The sequence below is a fragment of the Chiloscyllium plagiosum genome, unplaced genomic scaffold (genome assembly GCF_037043375.1).
Source record: "Chiloscyllium plagiosum isolate Xiang-an unplaced genomic scaffold, Cpla_swu_hap1 HiC_scaffold_15, whole genome shotgun sequence".
In the NCBI taxonomy this organism is placed as follows: Eukaryota; Metazoa; Chordata; class Chondrichthyes; order Orectolobiformes; family Hemiscylliidae; genus Chiloscyllium; species Chiloscyllium plagiosum.
This window is the reverse complement of record NW_028270153.1, coordinates 5,631,083-5,647,438: the sequence shown is the minus strand read 5'-3', so window position 1 is coordinate 5,647,438 and position 16,356 is coordinate 5,631,083. Positions and strand designations below refer to the sequence as shown.

Below are 16,356 nucleotides of genomic sequence, written 5' to 3'. Positions count from 1 at the left end.
TTCCGGAGTCCTGAGGTCATGATGCAGTTGTATAAGACTCTGGTGCGGCCGCATCTGGAATATTGTGTGCAGTTTTGGTCGCCATACTATAGGAAGGACGTGGAGGCACTGGAACGGGTGCAGAGGAGGTTTACCAGGATGTTGCCTGGTATGGAAGGAAGATCGTATGAGGAAAGACTGAGACACTTGGGGCTGTTTTCATTAGAGAAAAGAAGGTTTAGGGGTGACTTGATTGAGGTGTACAAGATGATTAGGGGGTTAGATAGGGTTGACAGTGTGAACCTTTTCCCGCGTATGGAGTCGGGTATTACAAGGGGGCATAGCTTTAAATTAAGGGGGGGTAGATATAGGACTGAAGTTAGGGGTAGGTTCTTCACTCAGCGAGTCGTAAGTTCATGGAATGCCCTGCCAGTAGCAGTGGTGGACTCTCCCTCTTTATGGGCATTTAAGCGGGCATTGGATAGGTATATGGAGGATAGTGGGTTAGTATAGGTTAGGTGGGCTTGGATCGGCGCAACATCGAGGGCCAAAGGGCCTGTACTGCGCTGTATTCTTCTATGTTCTATGTTCTCTGAGTTGTTTGAAAAGCGTGGACCTTTGAACACTCTGTTGCAGTGGAGGTTACTTTCAGCATTTTCATGGACAGTGAAAAACTCCATTTTTGAGATTCTTGGTTTTGTAGGTGATTGAAGTTCCTTTGTCCTGATTCCTTTTTCAAAAAAATTCATTTTATTTAGCACTTAGTGTGAGAGATGGTCTTTACCCGCAATGTGGGGCTAACTGGAAGGTAATTCTTTAATGTCACCATTGCATACTGATGCATGAAACCAACACTGATGTACACAGGAGCATTCAGTTCAACTTGTACACTCCAATGAAGTTGAAACAATGATGTTAATCCAATACCAGTGCCGCCTTCAAAACACAAAACACTCCTATAATTTGGGACGTAATCTGCAGGGATGGCTTGGTGTTGAGCAGAAGATTTTCAGATTTTCATTAACTTCCTAGTCACAAGAGATCACAGTCCAGTCTGTTTGAAGATTCTTTGACAACTTTAGCAATTACCTCCCATCAGTTCCAGACAGAATTTTTACCAGACAACCTGCCAATTCACCTCTCCAGATACTTTGTCTCAGCTGCAATCCTCATTTAATGACACATTCTGGAATTAAGGCCTAAAACTCCCATAGTGTTTTGGAATCTTGACTTGTTGCCATAAGTCAGGAGATACTAAATTAGTATTTTGCATTAGTGTTCACTAATGGAAGTTAGAGAACATGGAGAAAGAAACAACAACATCTTGGAAATGTGCATATTACAGAGGAGGAGATGCCTTAAAATGCATAGAGGTGGACAAATCCCCAGGACTTTGTCAGGTGTACCCTAGAACTCTGTGGGAATCTAGGGAAGTGATTGCTGGGCCTCTTGCTGAGATATTTGGATCATCAATAGCCACATATGAGGTGCTGGAAGACTGGAGTTTGGCTAACGTGGTGCCACTGTTTAAGAAAGGTGGTAAGGAATAGCCAGGGAACTATAGACCAGTAAGCCTGACATCAGGGGTTGGCAAGTTTTTGGAGGGAATCCTGAGGGACAGGATTTACATTTATTTGATTAGGGATAGCCAACATGGCTTTGTGCGTGGGAAATCATGTCTCACAAACATAATTGAGTTTTTGAAGAAGTAACATAGAGGATTGATGAGGACAGAGCAGTGGATGTGATCTATATGGACTTCAGTAAGGCGTTCGACAAGGTTACTCATAGTTAACTGGTTAGCAAGGTTGGATCACATGGAATACAGGGAAAATTAGCCACTTGGATACAAAACTGGCTGGAAGGTTGAAGACAGGATGGTGGGGGAGGGTTGTTTTTCAGACTGGAGGCCGGTGACCAGTGGAGTGCCACAAAGATCGGTGCTGGGTCCACTGCTTTTCATCATTTATATAAATGATTTGGATGTGAACATAGGAGGTATGGTTAGTAAATTTGCAGTTGACACCAAAATTGGAGGTGTAGTGGACAGTGAAGAAGGTTACCTCAGAGTACAATGGGATCTTGATCAGATGGACCAATGGGTTGAGGAGTGGCAGATAGAGTTTAATTTAGATAAATGTGAGGTGCTGCATTTTGGAAAGACAAATCAGGGCAGGACTTATACATTTAATGGTAAGGTCCTGGGGAGTGTTGTTGAATAAAGAGACCTTGGTGGATTCATAGTTCCTTGAAAGTGGAGTCCCAGGTAGACAGGGTAATGAAGAAGGTATTTGGTATGCTTGCCTTAAATGGTCAGAGTATTAAGTACAGGAGTTGGGAGGTCATGTTGCAACTGTACAGGACATTGGTTAGGCCACTGTTGGAATATTGCGTGCAATTCTGGTCTCCTTCCTATCGGAAAGATGTTGTGAAACATGAAAGGGTTCAGAAAAGATTTACAAGAATGTTGCCAGGTTGGAGGGTTTGAGCTACAGGGAGAGGCTAAACAGGCTGGAGCTGTTCTCCCTCGAGCATCGGAGGCTGAGGGGTGACTTTATGGAGGTTTATAAAATCATGACGGGCATGGATAGGGTGATTAGCAAGGTCTTTTCCTCAGGATAGGGGAGTCCAAAACTAGAGGAGAAAGATTTAAAAGGGACCTAAGGGACAATGTTTTCATGCAGGTGGTAGTGTGGGTATGAAATGAGTTGCTAAAGCAAGTGGTGGAGGCTGGTACAATTACAACATTTAAAAGGCATCTGAATGGGTATATGTATAGGAATAGTTGAGAGGGATATGGGCCAAATGGACTAGATTAATTTGGGATGTCTGATTGGCATGGATGAATCGGACCAAAGGGTCTGTTTCTGTGCTGTACATCTCTCTGATTTTATGACTCTAAATATCACTTTGCCATTTTCTCTTCCAGTGGCCCTTGTTCATGTGGTTATAGATATAGTATAAAGAATAGCAGTCTCTGTGTATGTTGTAGAGGATCGCACTAACTATGTATTTTAGAGAAGAACAGCTGTAGCAATGTCTATGTATATGTTTAGTATATATCACAGCGTCACCATGAAGGGGCGGGCGAGGGCAGCAGATATATGGAACACCACCACCTGCAGGTTCTACTTGAAACTACAAACCATCCTGACCTGGAAATATATGATTATTCCTTTACTGATTCTGGATTAAAATCCTGGAAATCCCTTCCTAACTGTTGGTGTCCCTGCACTCTGAAGGACACCAGCAGCTCAAGAAAGTGGCTCACCGTCACTTTGCAGGGCAAATAGGAATGGACAACAAATACTGGTCCCGTCAGTGACACGCACATTCCATGAGTGAATAAAAAAAACTCTTCTTAATCTTCGACAAAATAATGAAGCTTTGTATATATTTCTGACAATAGCAGTTTCTGTGTATATTGCAGATAATTTCAGACACTGTGTACATTATTGGGAATGGCAACTGCTGTGTATATTACTGAAAATAGCAATCTGTGTGTAAGCTGTAGGCAATAGCAGCCTCGTCTATTATAACAAGGTGCCCCTATGTGTACTATAGAGAGTAGAGGTCCTTGTGTATACTGTAGAGAACATTAGTTCCTGTGTCTATTATAGAGAACAGCAGTCCCTGTGTAAAATTTAGAGAATAGCAGCCCCTGAGTATTATAGACAACAGCAGCCCCTATGAGTACTTTCGAGAATAGCAGTCCCTGTTTATATTTTAGTGAATAGCAGCCCCTGAGTATATTATAGAGACTAGCAGTCCCTGTGTATATTATAGAGAATAGTGGTCCCTGTGTGTATTACAGAGGTTAGCAGCCCCTGTGTATATTAAAGAGAAGAGGAGCCCCCCTGTATATTATAGAAAACAGCAGTCCCTATGTATATTACAGAGAATCACATTCCCTGAGTACATTATAGAGAATAGCAGCTCCTGTGTGTATTATAGAGAATAGTAGTCACTGTGTATATTGTAGGGAACAGCAGTCCTGTGTGTATTATGGAGAACAGTTGCCCCTGTGTATATTATGGAGAATAGAAGTCCCTGTGTATATTATGGAGAACACTCTGCCCAGTGTATGTTACAGAGATGGGCAGTTTCTGTATATAATATAGAAAACAGCAGCCCCTGTATATACTATAGAGAAGAAGAGACCTTGTGTATACTGTAGAGAACAGCAGTCCCTGTGTATATTATAGAGAATAGCCATCCCTATGTACAATATAGAGAATAGCAGCCCCATGTATATTATAGAGTACAGCAGCCCATTTGTATACAATAGAGAATAGCAGCTCCTGTCTAAATGATCATGAATAGCAGCCCCTGTGTATATTATGTAGAATAGCAGTCCCTGTGTATATTATAGAGAACAGCAGTCCATTTGTATACGATAGAGAATAGCAGCTCCTGTCTATATGATCACAAGTAGCAGTCCCTGTGTGTATTATAGTGAACAGCAATCCCTGGGTATATTGCAGAGAATAGCAGACCCTGTGTATATTATAGAGAATAGCAGTCCCTGGGTATATTATAGAGATTAACAGCCCCTGTTTATACTTACAGAGAATAGCCGCTCCTGTGTATCTTGTAGGAAAAAGCAGTTCCGGTGTATGCTATAGAGAATAGATGTCCCTGTGTATGCTGTACTGAAAAAATAGTTCCTTATGTATATTGTAGAGAATAACTGTCCCTGTGATAATTGTAGGAATTGGCAGTCTCTGTGAATAATACATTGAACTCAGCCCCTTGTATGTTGTTGTAGATAACAACCCTTGTTTATGTTGTCGAGCCTCATAGCACTTGTGTGTATTATCTGGATGTATATCTGCATTATTGTGTTTCTGTATGTTATGAGAATATCAGATATTGAGGTTGAAAAGGCACAGTTGTAATTCGATCTTGTTTTCTAAGCTATTGTATCTAAATTATTCACTGATGTGATATTATGTTTCCTGTAACATCCATGTAGGAACATAGGAACCGGAGTAGCCAATCGAGTCTGCCTGGTGTTCAGTGGGATCATCAGAGCTTGCTGAAGAAGGGTCACCGTTATCTCTGTTTTCTCTCCAAGGATGCTGCCAGGCTTCTGAGGTCTTTCAGCAATTTCTGATCTTGTTTCTGATTTCTAGCATCTGCAGTTCTTTGGTTTTTGTTTGTTCAATAGGATCATGACTGCTGAAACACCTCAATACCTCTTATCTAATCCAATCCCATTATAACCCTGTATGCCACTGATAACAGGACAACAATTGCTCTCTACCTTAAACATGTTTAAAGACTGAGCTTCCACAATCCTCTCGAGTACAGAATTCCAAATCTTCTCATCCTCCTGAACAAGATAAAACCTTGGACAGAAGTGGCATCTTCCTGATTTTTAAATTGTTCCCCCTGGTTCTACACTCTCTCTGGCGAGCCATCTGACCTGCACCTACCCTGCCAGCCCTTGAAGCATTTTATAACTCTCAATCCCAAAACTTTAGACAATAGTTGGCTCAATTTCTCTTATTAGGATAGTCCCACCATCTCAGGAACAAGTCTGGTGAACCTTTGTTGCATTCCCTCTCTGGCAAAAACAGAGGATTTGACACTTAACAATTTCTTACCAGTTAAGAAATATCTGTTAAGGACAGATGATTTCCCTTCCTAAAAGGGCACCAGAGCCACTTTTTGACATTAGGTGTCATGGTCATGTTTACTGAGATTCACTTTTGATTCCAGCTTTATTAGTTGAACACAAACTGCATCAACTGCTGTGGGCTTTGAGCCCATGCCAAAACCCTCCGGAAAAGAAGCATTAACCGAGGCCTCTGCATCACCAGCCCAAGCCATTCCCACTAAACTACCATCATCCCTTGCACATTTGGATTCCTAGTGGAGTTCACTCCATTTATGATCTGGTTTTGATAACATTCTCATTAAAGCAATTAAAATGTGAGGGACATTCCTAATTCTCAATGCTCCAATGTAATGATGGTGTTATTTCATCCCCAACTCCTGATCTTTCCACACCTTATTTCCTTTTCTAATTTGGTTCTTTGCTATCGAGTTAAATCAATCTTTAAAACTCATTTTTAATTCATTAGTATTCCAATTGTGAGAGGTGAACTTTGTAAGTAACTTGTATGACAGCTCAGTAATACTGTATTTGTGATGGAGGGAGTGCAGCGTGCAGTTCACTAGGCTGATGCTACAGATGGCATGACTACCCTACAACGAGGGATTTGTTCAACTGGGCCCATATTCACTGGAGTCTATATGAATGAGACGGGGTCTGATTGAAGTGTATAGAAGTCTAACAGGATTAGACAGACTAGATGCAGGGAAGGTGTTTGCTCTGGTTGTGGACTTTAGATCCAGGGAAAACAGTCTCAGGATATGGAATAGACCATTTCAAACTGAGATGAGAAAAAGGTTTCTTCACTCAAAAGATAGTGACTCTGGGGAATTGTCTCCTAATTGCTTATGTCCAGTTGATCAATTTTTCTCTTCTTTGAGTCTCACTAGCATGTAACTGTTAATGCTAGAGCTGCACCATTATGTACATCATCATCATTAATGTAGGAATTCCTCATTATACAACATCCATCATTTACTCCATCTCTATTCTAAAACCTGTTCCTACTCAACCTGTCAAACTGGAAAAAAATCGCTTTACAGGGACACAATATTCTTTCTCAGATCACTTTCTGGTCAGCTTCACACCTAAATTACTCCAGTTAAATAGATCAATATTCCCTGAGTGGTTTAGTAGCTGAGATTCTGCAAACGTTGTCCGAAATATGCCTGATTTTTCAGTACCACCGTTCTGAAGATTTTGCCCTCATGTTCCTGAATCGAGCATTAATTCTGCCTTTGTACCACATGGTGTCAGTGTAACATCATATTTTGAGTCGCTCAATCCTAATTAATTGCTAAAGTGGGAATTATGTGGGAAAGAGGGAAAGAGGGAAAAAGGCGGGAAAGAGGGAAAAAGGCAGAAAAGAGCTATTTTCACAACCAGTCAATTTTGGAGTTTGTTTTCCATTTAAGGAGCTTCCTAATTCCATCTCTGTTATTTCTCTAAGGGTCTTTCCTTCACACTATCTAATAATTCAATTAAAACACATGTTGAGGACAATTGAGAATAATTAAGTTTCTGAAAACAATTCCTCAACTTGTTGTTTCGAACAGTGCTCAAAGTGCTCTGAGGAGTGGCACACTGATAATGTCCCTGCCTCTGGGTTAGATGGGCCTGGGTTCAAGGATCACTGGAAGTGACTTGAAAGGTTGGTTTTTTAAAATATGTAAACTAAAAACTTCTTCAACTCCCTCCTGAAATTTTTTCATCTGATTCCCAGGTTTCAATAGATACATTAATAAATTTGAATGAGGCAATTTTTAATCTCAAAGTACCGGTGATGAGAAGTAAGTGACTGTATCTTGGGAATCAGGTAGGGTTCATCCATAAGACGTCAGACGTCAGGAACAGAAATCAGGCCATTTGGCCCATTGAGTCTACTCCGCCAGTAATTCATGGCTGATAGGTTTTTCAGCCCCATTTTCCCACTTTCTCCCCGTAACCTTTGATGATCAAGAACTTATCTATCCCTGTCTTAAATGCAGTTTCATCCAAAAGCAGCCTCACAGTTTCTGATGTGATTTGGGCCTTCGGTTCAACCAAACTCACCATACTACATCCAAGAATTACTCTCCTTATGTAACTGAGCAAAGGGAAAGTTGGTTTTCTGTGGGACAGTTGTGTGCCAGTGATTAGGACCCAGAGTGAGAAGGTGGTCCCTGTACAGATTCTGAAATCCCAAAATCTAGGCCAGTGCTGTTAGTACAGTATTGAGGAAATCTTGTGAAGTTGGAATTGTTGTTTTCTGGATGAAACGTTAAACTTAGAAACATGGAAACTAGGAGGAAGAGTAGGCCATTTGACCCTTCAAACCTACTCCCCCATTCAACACCATCATGGCTGACCACCCAACTCAGTTCCTTGTTCCTGTTTTCTCTTGATACCCTTTGAGTCCTTTAACTATACCTAAAAGGTAAAGTCACCGTAGTCCTACTCTCTCATTAGAGAGGCAATGGGAGACTTGAAAAGGAATATCCTTTGTGGTTATTTCAGCCAGTGTGGGAGTTGAGCCCACACTGCTAACATGTCTCACCAGCGGTGGGAGCTATCTGATCCCCAAACTCTATCCAACTCCTTCTTCAAAGCATTCACTGTTTTGATCTCAGTGCTTTCAGTGGCATAGAATTTCATAAGCTTACCACTATCTGGGTGAAGATATTTCTCCTCATCAAACCTCAAGGTTCCAACTGCACTCTCAAGTTTTTAATTATTATTCATACCTGATATGTAATCGATGGCTAGGCCCATGTTTGTCCACCATCTGTTGACCCCTTGAGACCTTTCAGAAGGTAGTGATGAGTTGCTTCGCAAACATTTACATCCACAAGCATCCACTTTCTCCTCCACCGATGCTCAGTCACAGCAGTGTGTCCTATCTACTGATGCACTGCAATGATTCTCAAGGCTCCTCAGAAAGCACCTTCCAAACCCACGACCACTTCCACCGAGAAGGACAAGGGCAGCAGATACAGGGGAACACCAACCCTGCATGTTCCCCTCCAAGCCACTCACCATCCTGACTTGGAAGTATATCACTGTTCCTTCACTGTCGCTGCGTCAAAATCCTGGAATTTCCTCCCTAAGGACATTGTGGGTCAACCCACACATAGAAGGTGGACTGCAGTGGTTCAATAAGGCAGCTCACTCCTACCTTCTCAAGGGGCAACTAGGGATGGGCAATAAATGCTGGCCAGCTAGTGACACCCACATCCCACAGTGAATTTTTGTAAAGATTGCACTGTCGGGCCATTCACAATACTGCAAGGGAGAGAATTCCAGGATTTTGACTCAGTGACACTGAAGGAATGGTGATATTTCCAAGTTGGAATGGTGAGTGGCTTGCAGGAGAGGTTGAAGGTGGTGGCGTTCCCATGTATTTGCTGCCCTTATCGGTCTAAATATTACAGGTTTGGAAGATGCTGTCAAATAAAGTTGGGGAGTTTCTGCTCTGAATCGCACAGAGCGTGTACACTGTGCATCAGTGGTAGAGGGAATGAAGGTGATGGATGTGGTACCAATCAAGCGGCTGCTTTGTCCTGGATAGAGTGAAGCTTCTTGAGTGTTGTTGGAGCTGCCCCCATCCAGGCAAGTGGGGTGTATTCCATCACATTCCTGACTTGTGCCTTGTGGACAGGCTTTGGGAAGTCAGGAGGTGAGTTACTTGCTCTTACAGCCACAGTATTTTCAGTTTCTGGTCAACAGTAACACCCAGGATGTTGCAATGGGAATGAAATGGTGACATATTGCTAATGTCGCTTACAGATAGCTCTCCTGTAATGTGATGGTTGTGTTCTTGTGCAACCCCGTGTTATAGAAAAATTGCGTTTTAGAAACAGCGCTTAAAGTGTTGGTGATGTAATCATGTTACAGCCAAAACGTGTTTTTAAAGTTTGCACTTTAGAAAGTGTCCACAGTTCGTCAATTGTGAATAGGGCATTTGTGTTAATGAAACGCACATTATAGCAGAACGACCTGGATTAGCAATCCACTGTCACAGGCAAGTATCTGGCCAAGAGTCTAAATCTTACTATGGCATTTAAAAGAACTTAATTTTTTTAAGAGAACAACTATTTTTCATTTTTGGGACTATAAACAGAAATGGAAGTTGGGCTGTTATAAACTGGAATACAGTACCAAGAATTTTTAACAACTTGAAAATGGAATGCTGCGTATCCAGTTGAACAGTGCAAAACAGTGCTGGCTTTATGAATTGGGAAGAAGGATAATTCAAGGCTAAGTAGATGTTTCACATGCCAATGAGAACTCTGGGGGGGGGGGGGGGGGAATCCTAGTCATAAACTATAGTCCAGTAGGGAATTGTTACATGTGTGCAGGCCATATAAAAAATTGAGAAAAAGGATGTGGAGCACTCTCTGTGATTTAAGAAAATGACAAACCACTGCAAATTTGTTTTTAACAGTAAAACAGAAGTTTGTTATGCAAAACAAATGAAGATAAAATAGGATATACCATTTACAAATAACAAATTGAAAAATTTCAGAACATGTGGCAAAATAAAATTCTATCAATCCCAACACCAACCTCTTACAGTACTCAAATATCAGAAAGAGCGAGAATTCTTTTCTCGATCACATCTATAGGTTTGTCCTTATTGTTTCATTCAATTTAGGGTTTCACACTGGCCTTGGCTAGCACTGCTGCCTCACTGCACCAGGAACCCATGTTCGATTGACTGACAGTGTGGAGTTTACACATTCTCCCTCTGGGTGCTGTGGTTTTCCACAGTCCAGAGGTATGCTGGTTAGAGTGGATTGGCCATGCTAAATTGACCATGGTGTTCAGGGATGTGTAGGCTAGGTGGGTCAGCTATGGGAAATTCAGGGTTACAGGGATTGGATGGGTGTGGGTGGGATGCGCTTTGGAAGGTTGGTGTGGACTTGGTGGGATAAATGGCCTGCTTCTACACTGTTGGATTTCCAAGAATTGCCAGTTCTGAGAGTTTATTATTTATTACCAGATTCCACCAAATAAATCTATTTGGCTTACTCTATTTGATTTGGTCTAAAGTTGTGAGATCCGAGGTTCATGAAAATTGATTAAGAGGAGATTTTTAAGGCAAAAAGACAGATTCTCAATGTTGGATTACATGTCCATGTTTCTAAAGAATCACAGTAGCCTGCAAAGTAGCATTTAAAAACAGCACAGGCAAAGCTGAAAGAATGGACAAGCAAGCTCCAATGAAAATGTTTTAAATAGGAGATGTGGAATTAGCTTTATTCCCTGTACCTTCTAAAACCAAATTCAGTTTTCCGTACACTATAGTTTGATAGGTATTCCTAATCATGTGAAGTAAAGATTATGTCAGTGAATATCTGTTGTAGGGAGGAAGACAAGAAGAATATACCTTATTGATAAGATAAAGAAATCTATACGTACATGGTTACTAAAGCAGTTCAAATCTATACAGATTTTGCGCACGGAGAAGAAAACAAACATTACGGTTTGACTTTCTTGATAGTTGCAACTAATCCAAATGTGTTTCTTATTTATGCCAGATACCAGGAACTATTTACATGTCTGTGAGGCACAGGCAGAGTCCAATAACTGAATGGACCTCCGTTGTACTTTGGCTGAAAGACCTCAGACAGTGGTCATTCCCCACTGTGCCCTGGCAGCAGCTGCCCAAGCGTTAATACTTCCCTCAGCATGTAGTCCTGGATCTTGGAATGAACCAGTCTGCAACACTTGGTCGAGGTCATCTCCTTGCTCTGGACGACCAACAAGTTTCAGGCCAACCAAAGAACGGCATTGGTTGATGGTCTTTCAGGCGCAGTCAATATTTGTCTCGGTGTGCGTCCCAGAGAACAGAGCATAGAGCACAGAGTCCCGCAGGACAAACCACTGCATCTTCCTCCAGACTCCCTTTACAAAGGTTTCCATGTTATTTTTATAAATGACTTGTATGAGGAAGTGGACTGGTGGGTTAGTATGTTTGCTGATGACACAAAGGTTGGTGGAGTTGTGGATGGTGTGGAGGGTTGTTGTAGTTTACAACAGGACATTGACAGGATGCAGAGCTGGGCTGATAAGTGGCGGATAGAATTCAACCTGGAAAAGTGTGAAGTGATTCATTTTGGAAAGTTGGATTTGTATGCAGATTACAGGGTTAAAGGCAGAATTCTTGGCAGAGTGGAGGCACAGAGGGATTTTGGGTTTCACGTCCATTGATCCCTCAAAGTTGCCACCCAAGTTGTTAAGAAGGCTTATGGTATGTTGGCTTTTATTATTTGGAGGATTGAGTTTAAGAGCAGTGAGGTTATGCTGCAGCTCTATAGAGTCCTGTTTAGCTCACACTTGGAATATTGTGTTCAGTTCTAGTTGCCTCATTGTAGGAAAGATGTGGAAGCTTTATAGAGGGCGCAGAGGAGATTTACCAGGATGCAGCTTGCACTGGAGGGCATGTCTTATGAAGAAAGATTGAGGGAGCTAGGGCTTTTCTCATTGGAGTGAAGAAGGATAAGAGGTGACTTGATTGAGGTGTACAAGATGTTGAGAGGCGTAGATAGAGTGGATAGCCAAAGACTTTGTCCCAGGGCGGAAATGGCTATCATGGGGGGGGCATAATTTTAAGGTGATTGGAGGAAGGTTTAGGGGAGATGTTTAGGTTCTTTACACAGAGAGTGGTGGGTGTGTGAAATGCACTGCCAGCAGTGGTAGTAGAGTCAGATACATTAGCGACATTTAAGCAACTTTTAGTTAGGCACGTGGATGATAGTGAAATGAAAGGTATGTTAGGTTAGTTTGATCTTAGAGTAGGATAAAAGTTGGCACAACAATGAGGGCCAAAGGGCCTGTAGTGTGCTGTACTGTTCCGTGTTCTATATACTCGGACCAGTCCATGGTAATGAAGCCAGCCCCATTCTTCATAACACCGGGGACAGGTAGAACCTCGGTATGTAATGACACTTGGTGTTTGCGTACTGAGGGTCTACACAAAGCTTGATGCATCCTCACCCAATGGTAACCATCAGGATGAGGGTGGCATTGGTTAAGTTCTTGTCTCCCCTTATCCAGAGCATTTTACATAGTGTCTGTGTGGGACATGGTCCACGTTCGGTCTCCAGATGAAATGGAAGGTGCCTTGAGTGGCCGCAGTGGGAATGGACCAGAGCTGTATCACAAACAATGACAGAGAGAACACCTCACATCTGATGACCAGGTTTTTACCTGCAATGGAGAGGAAGTAGTGATCCCATCTGCCCAGTTTGGAGAGCTGTTTTGGAGTGCGCTTGTTCCTACCTGTGAGCCAAGAGACCAGGGTTCAAGCTCTGAGTGTTTATCATAATGTGTCTGAATAGGCTGATTTAGAAAAACCTGTATTGACTGTAAAGCATTTTCAGATGTCCTGAGGTTGTGAAAAGCATTATATAAATGTAAATCAAACAGAAACTATTGGAGATACTCTAGCTGTATCCGTGGAGGTAGATACAGAGTCCAGCAATTCAATAGCAAATGAGTGGGCCTCTATGTTGAGCTAAAATTCCAATCTCTCATCAATTTCAGTGTGGTGCCCCATTCTCCCAGTGTCTAGATGCCCTGCCCATCTCTGTAAATGGACCCTGAGCAATAGATCCCCTCAGACGACTTTGCTGTTCCATAACCACACCCTCCCTGCCCCCCATAACTGAATCTTTGACCCTCAGTGATTGGCCTGTCCTGCATTGTGAGGGAACTCGATCCCTTTAATTCTGATTTGGAAGCTCCCAGAGGTAACAACTTTCCAACACTTTCTGTTTCTGTGCAGTTTTCTAGCACCTTGCTTTTGTAGACATGGAAATCTTTCTCTTCTCTACTTGCATCCTTGTTTCTATCAGATTGTGGTGCTCCTGGCTCCATGATAGTGAGTAACAACACTGTAGAGATATCTTTGCTCTGATTTGATTGACAGGTGATGTGGAAATTGGGATTTTGGAGAGGAATGGGCAGCTGGAGGTGGAGGTGATCCAAGCTCGTGGTCTCACCCCGAAACCAGGCACAAAGTCTCCTCCAGGTAATGCACCCTGGTCTTGATCACTGCAACTGTTCAATTCCCCTGGCCCCCAACTTCCATTGATTGCCCTCATCCCCAACCCCCAACCATCCAGTGGATTAGCTATGCTGATGATCATACTGTCCAGGGATGTGCAGGGTGGAGGATTGACCATGCTAACTTGACCATAGTGTCCAGGGATGTGCAGGGTGGAGGATTGACCATGCTAACTTGACCATAGTGTCCAGGGATGTGCAGGCTAGCTGGGTTAGTCATGGGAAACACACGGTTGCAGGGATAGGTTAAGTAGGGGGTCTGGTTGGGATGCTTTTCGGAGGATCAGTGTGGGCTAACTGGCCCACTCTGTAGGAATTCTATAATTCCATGATTTTCCTGCCTTTTCCCCATAACTCATGATTCCCATTAGAGTCATAGAGATGTACAGCTCAACCCTGAATATACTCAATGACCCAGCCTCAACAGCCCTCTGTGCTAAAGAATTCCATAGATTCACTGCCCTATGAAAGAAGAAATTCCTCTTGATCTGTTTTTAAGAGAATAATACCTCACTATGAGATTATTTCCTTTAGTCCCAGGTTCTCCCACAAGAGGGAGCAACATTTTCATATCTATCTTGTCAAGTCCCCCATGAGTAATGAAAGGTGGAGTCACACAGAGACAGGGAGGTGTAGAACACTTTCAGAATGCTTGCTTTCATCGGTCAGAGCATGGAGTACAGTGGCTGGGACCTCCTGTTACAGCTGTAGAAGGCGTTGGTGAGGCCACATTGGGAGTGGTGCATGTAGTTATGGTCGCCCTACTAGAATGCAGAAAAGATTTATCAAGGTGCTACCTGCACAGGAATGTTTGGTGAGAGGTAGGATAGGCTGGGACCTTTTTTCTCAGGAGGCAAAGAGGTGACCATATAGAGATATATAAAATCATGAGGGGCACAGAAACGACAGATCCCAACAGCTTTTCCCCATAGTAGGGGAGTCTAAAGCTAAAGACCATAGGTTCCAGGTGAAAGGGGAGAGACACAAAAAGGTCCAGAGGATCCATTTCTTCACACGGAAGGTGGTGAGTGTCAACAAGGGGCTGCCAGAGATAATGGTGGAGGAGAGTACAATTTTGTCATTTAAGAAACATTTGGGCAGGTATATGGATAGATATGGAGGGATATGGACCAACCACAGGCAAATGGGATTAGGTTAATTGCCAAAGTACCAGCATAGACAGATTGAGCCGAAGGGCCTGTTTCCATCCTGTAAATCTCTATCACTCTAATTCCTTTCTTTGTCTCCATTCAGCTGCTTATATTAAACTCTACCTGTTGGAGAATGGAACGTGTGTGGCGAAAAAGAAAACAAAGATGGCTCGGAAGTCCTTGGATCCCCTGTACCAGCAAATCCTGATCTTCACTGAGAATCCACAGGGAAAAATCCTCCAGGTCAGTGCATAGCAGCACCCAGGTGGGAAGGGCCTAAATTCTGGGATGCAGTAAAATTAGCAGATACACTGAGTGGGCATGGTCGGTGGAGGGGAAGGGGTGGGTGGGTGTGTGAGTATATGTGTGTGTGCGCGCGCACCTGTGTGTGCCTGTGTGTGTTTGGGCATGCACATATGCGTGTGTGCATGTGTGTGCATGTCTCTGTGTGTGTGCGTGCGCGCATGTGCGTGTCTGTGTGGTGTGTGTGTGTGTGTGTCTGCGCACGAGCGTGTGTGTGTGTGTGTGTGTGTGTGTGGCTAACTGACACAGGGGTGGTTTGCTGCCGTATAGTCCTGGGAAGGCTGTGCAGGGCTGTGTGCTTCAGCTGCTGCATGCACAGGCTTCAGCAGCAGGGCAAGGAACGAGGCGCAGGGCAAGAGGTTAGAGATGTATGATGCAGATGTTTCAGGGTGTTGTTGAGCACTGTTAACAGAACATTCCTCACTACCCTCATCCCCTGATACCTGTAACTGGCCCAGATGTTCAGGAGCACTGCGTACTGTCAGCCCTGAGGTCATAGGCAGTACTCCCTCAATGGGTCTAAAAAGATGGTGGCCTTGACTATAGAGTCTTCACTTTGAAATTTGGCCATGAGGTTTTAAGATGCTGCCCCAGAGTGCCTGACTACAGTAGTGGATACAGGGCACTCCTGAGATCCCCTAACTGATGAACCAAGACTCTTAGAGGGTCAGGATTGATTCCCTTTGTTTGCTTATGGTTAGTTCCCAGACTGACCATTTATTTTTTGTGCACTTCAGAGATGTGAGTGCAGAATCCAAGCTGTTCCTTCCTTACTGAGGAGTGCTGCACTGTCAGAGTTTATTTAGGTTAAATATTAAACCAAGTTAATCAAGTGGAAGTGAAATCATCCAATACTTATCTGTCAACTAATATCACTGAAACAATGATTTTATTGTTATCACTTCACTCTTTTTTGCGATCTTGCCATGTGCAAATTGGTTGCTACATTTTCTACATTACAACAGTAACTACACTTCAAAAAATAATCCATTAGCTGTGATAAAAATTGAAGAAATGCAAGCTTTTATTTTTCATGAGCTCTGTTTGTTATGACTCAATTGTGAGGACTGTTCTGATAATCAAGCACCATTGTTTCAGAAGCCATCATAAATGTTTAACTACCCAATAAACCACCGAGATGGCCAATGTACCTGACTGACTTATTCAAGGCAAAATTAATCCACACCAGGTTTCATCATTAACAGTAAATATATTGTGAATGAACACATTCTTTAAGAAATGGCAGATGGAAAT

The 16,356-nt window shown here is 42.8% G+C and overlaps 1 protein-coding gene across 1 annotated transcript in view; it reads left to right on the top strand.

The window, feature by feature from the left end:
- rims4 (regulating synaptic membrane exocytosis 4) overlaps nt 1-16,356 on the top strand; it is a 131,824-nt gene that overhangs the window by 95,643 nt on the left and 19,825 nt on the right. The window contains exons 4-5 of the mRNA XM_043709993.2: nt 13,512-13,613; nt 14,903-15,042. Of these exons, the coding sequence (XP_043565928.2) occupies nt 13,512-13,613; nt 14,903-15,042 (242 nt within the window). The remainder of the gene's footprint in view (nt 1-13,511; nt 13,614-14,902; nt 15,043-16,356) is intronic.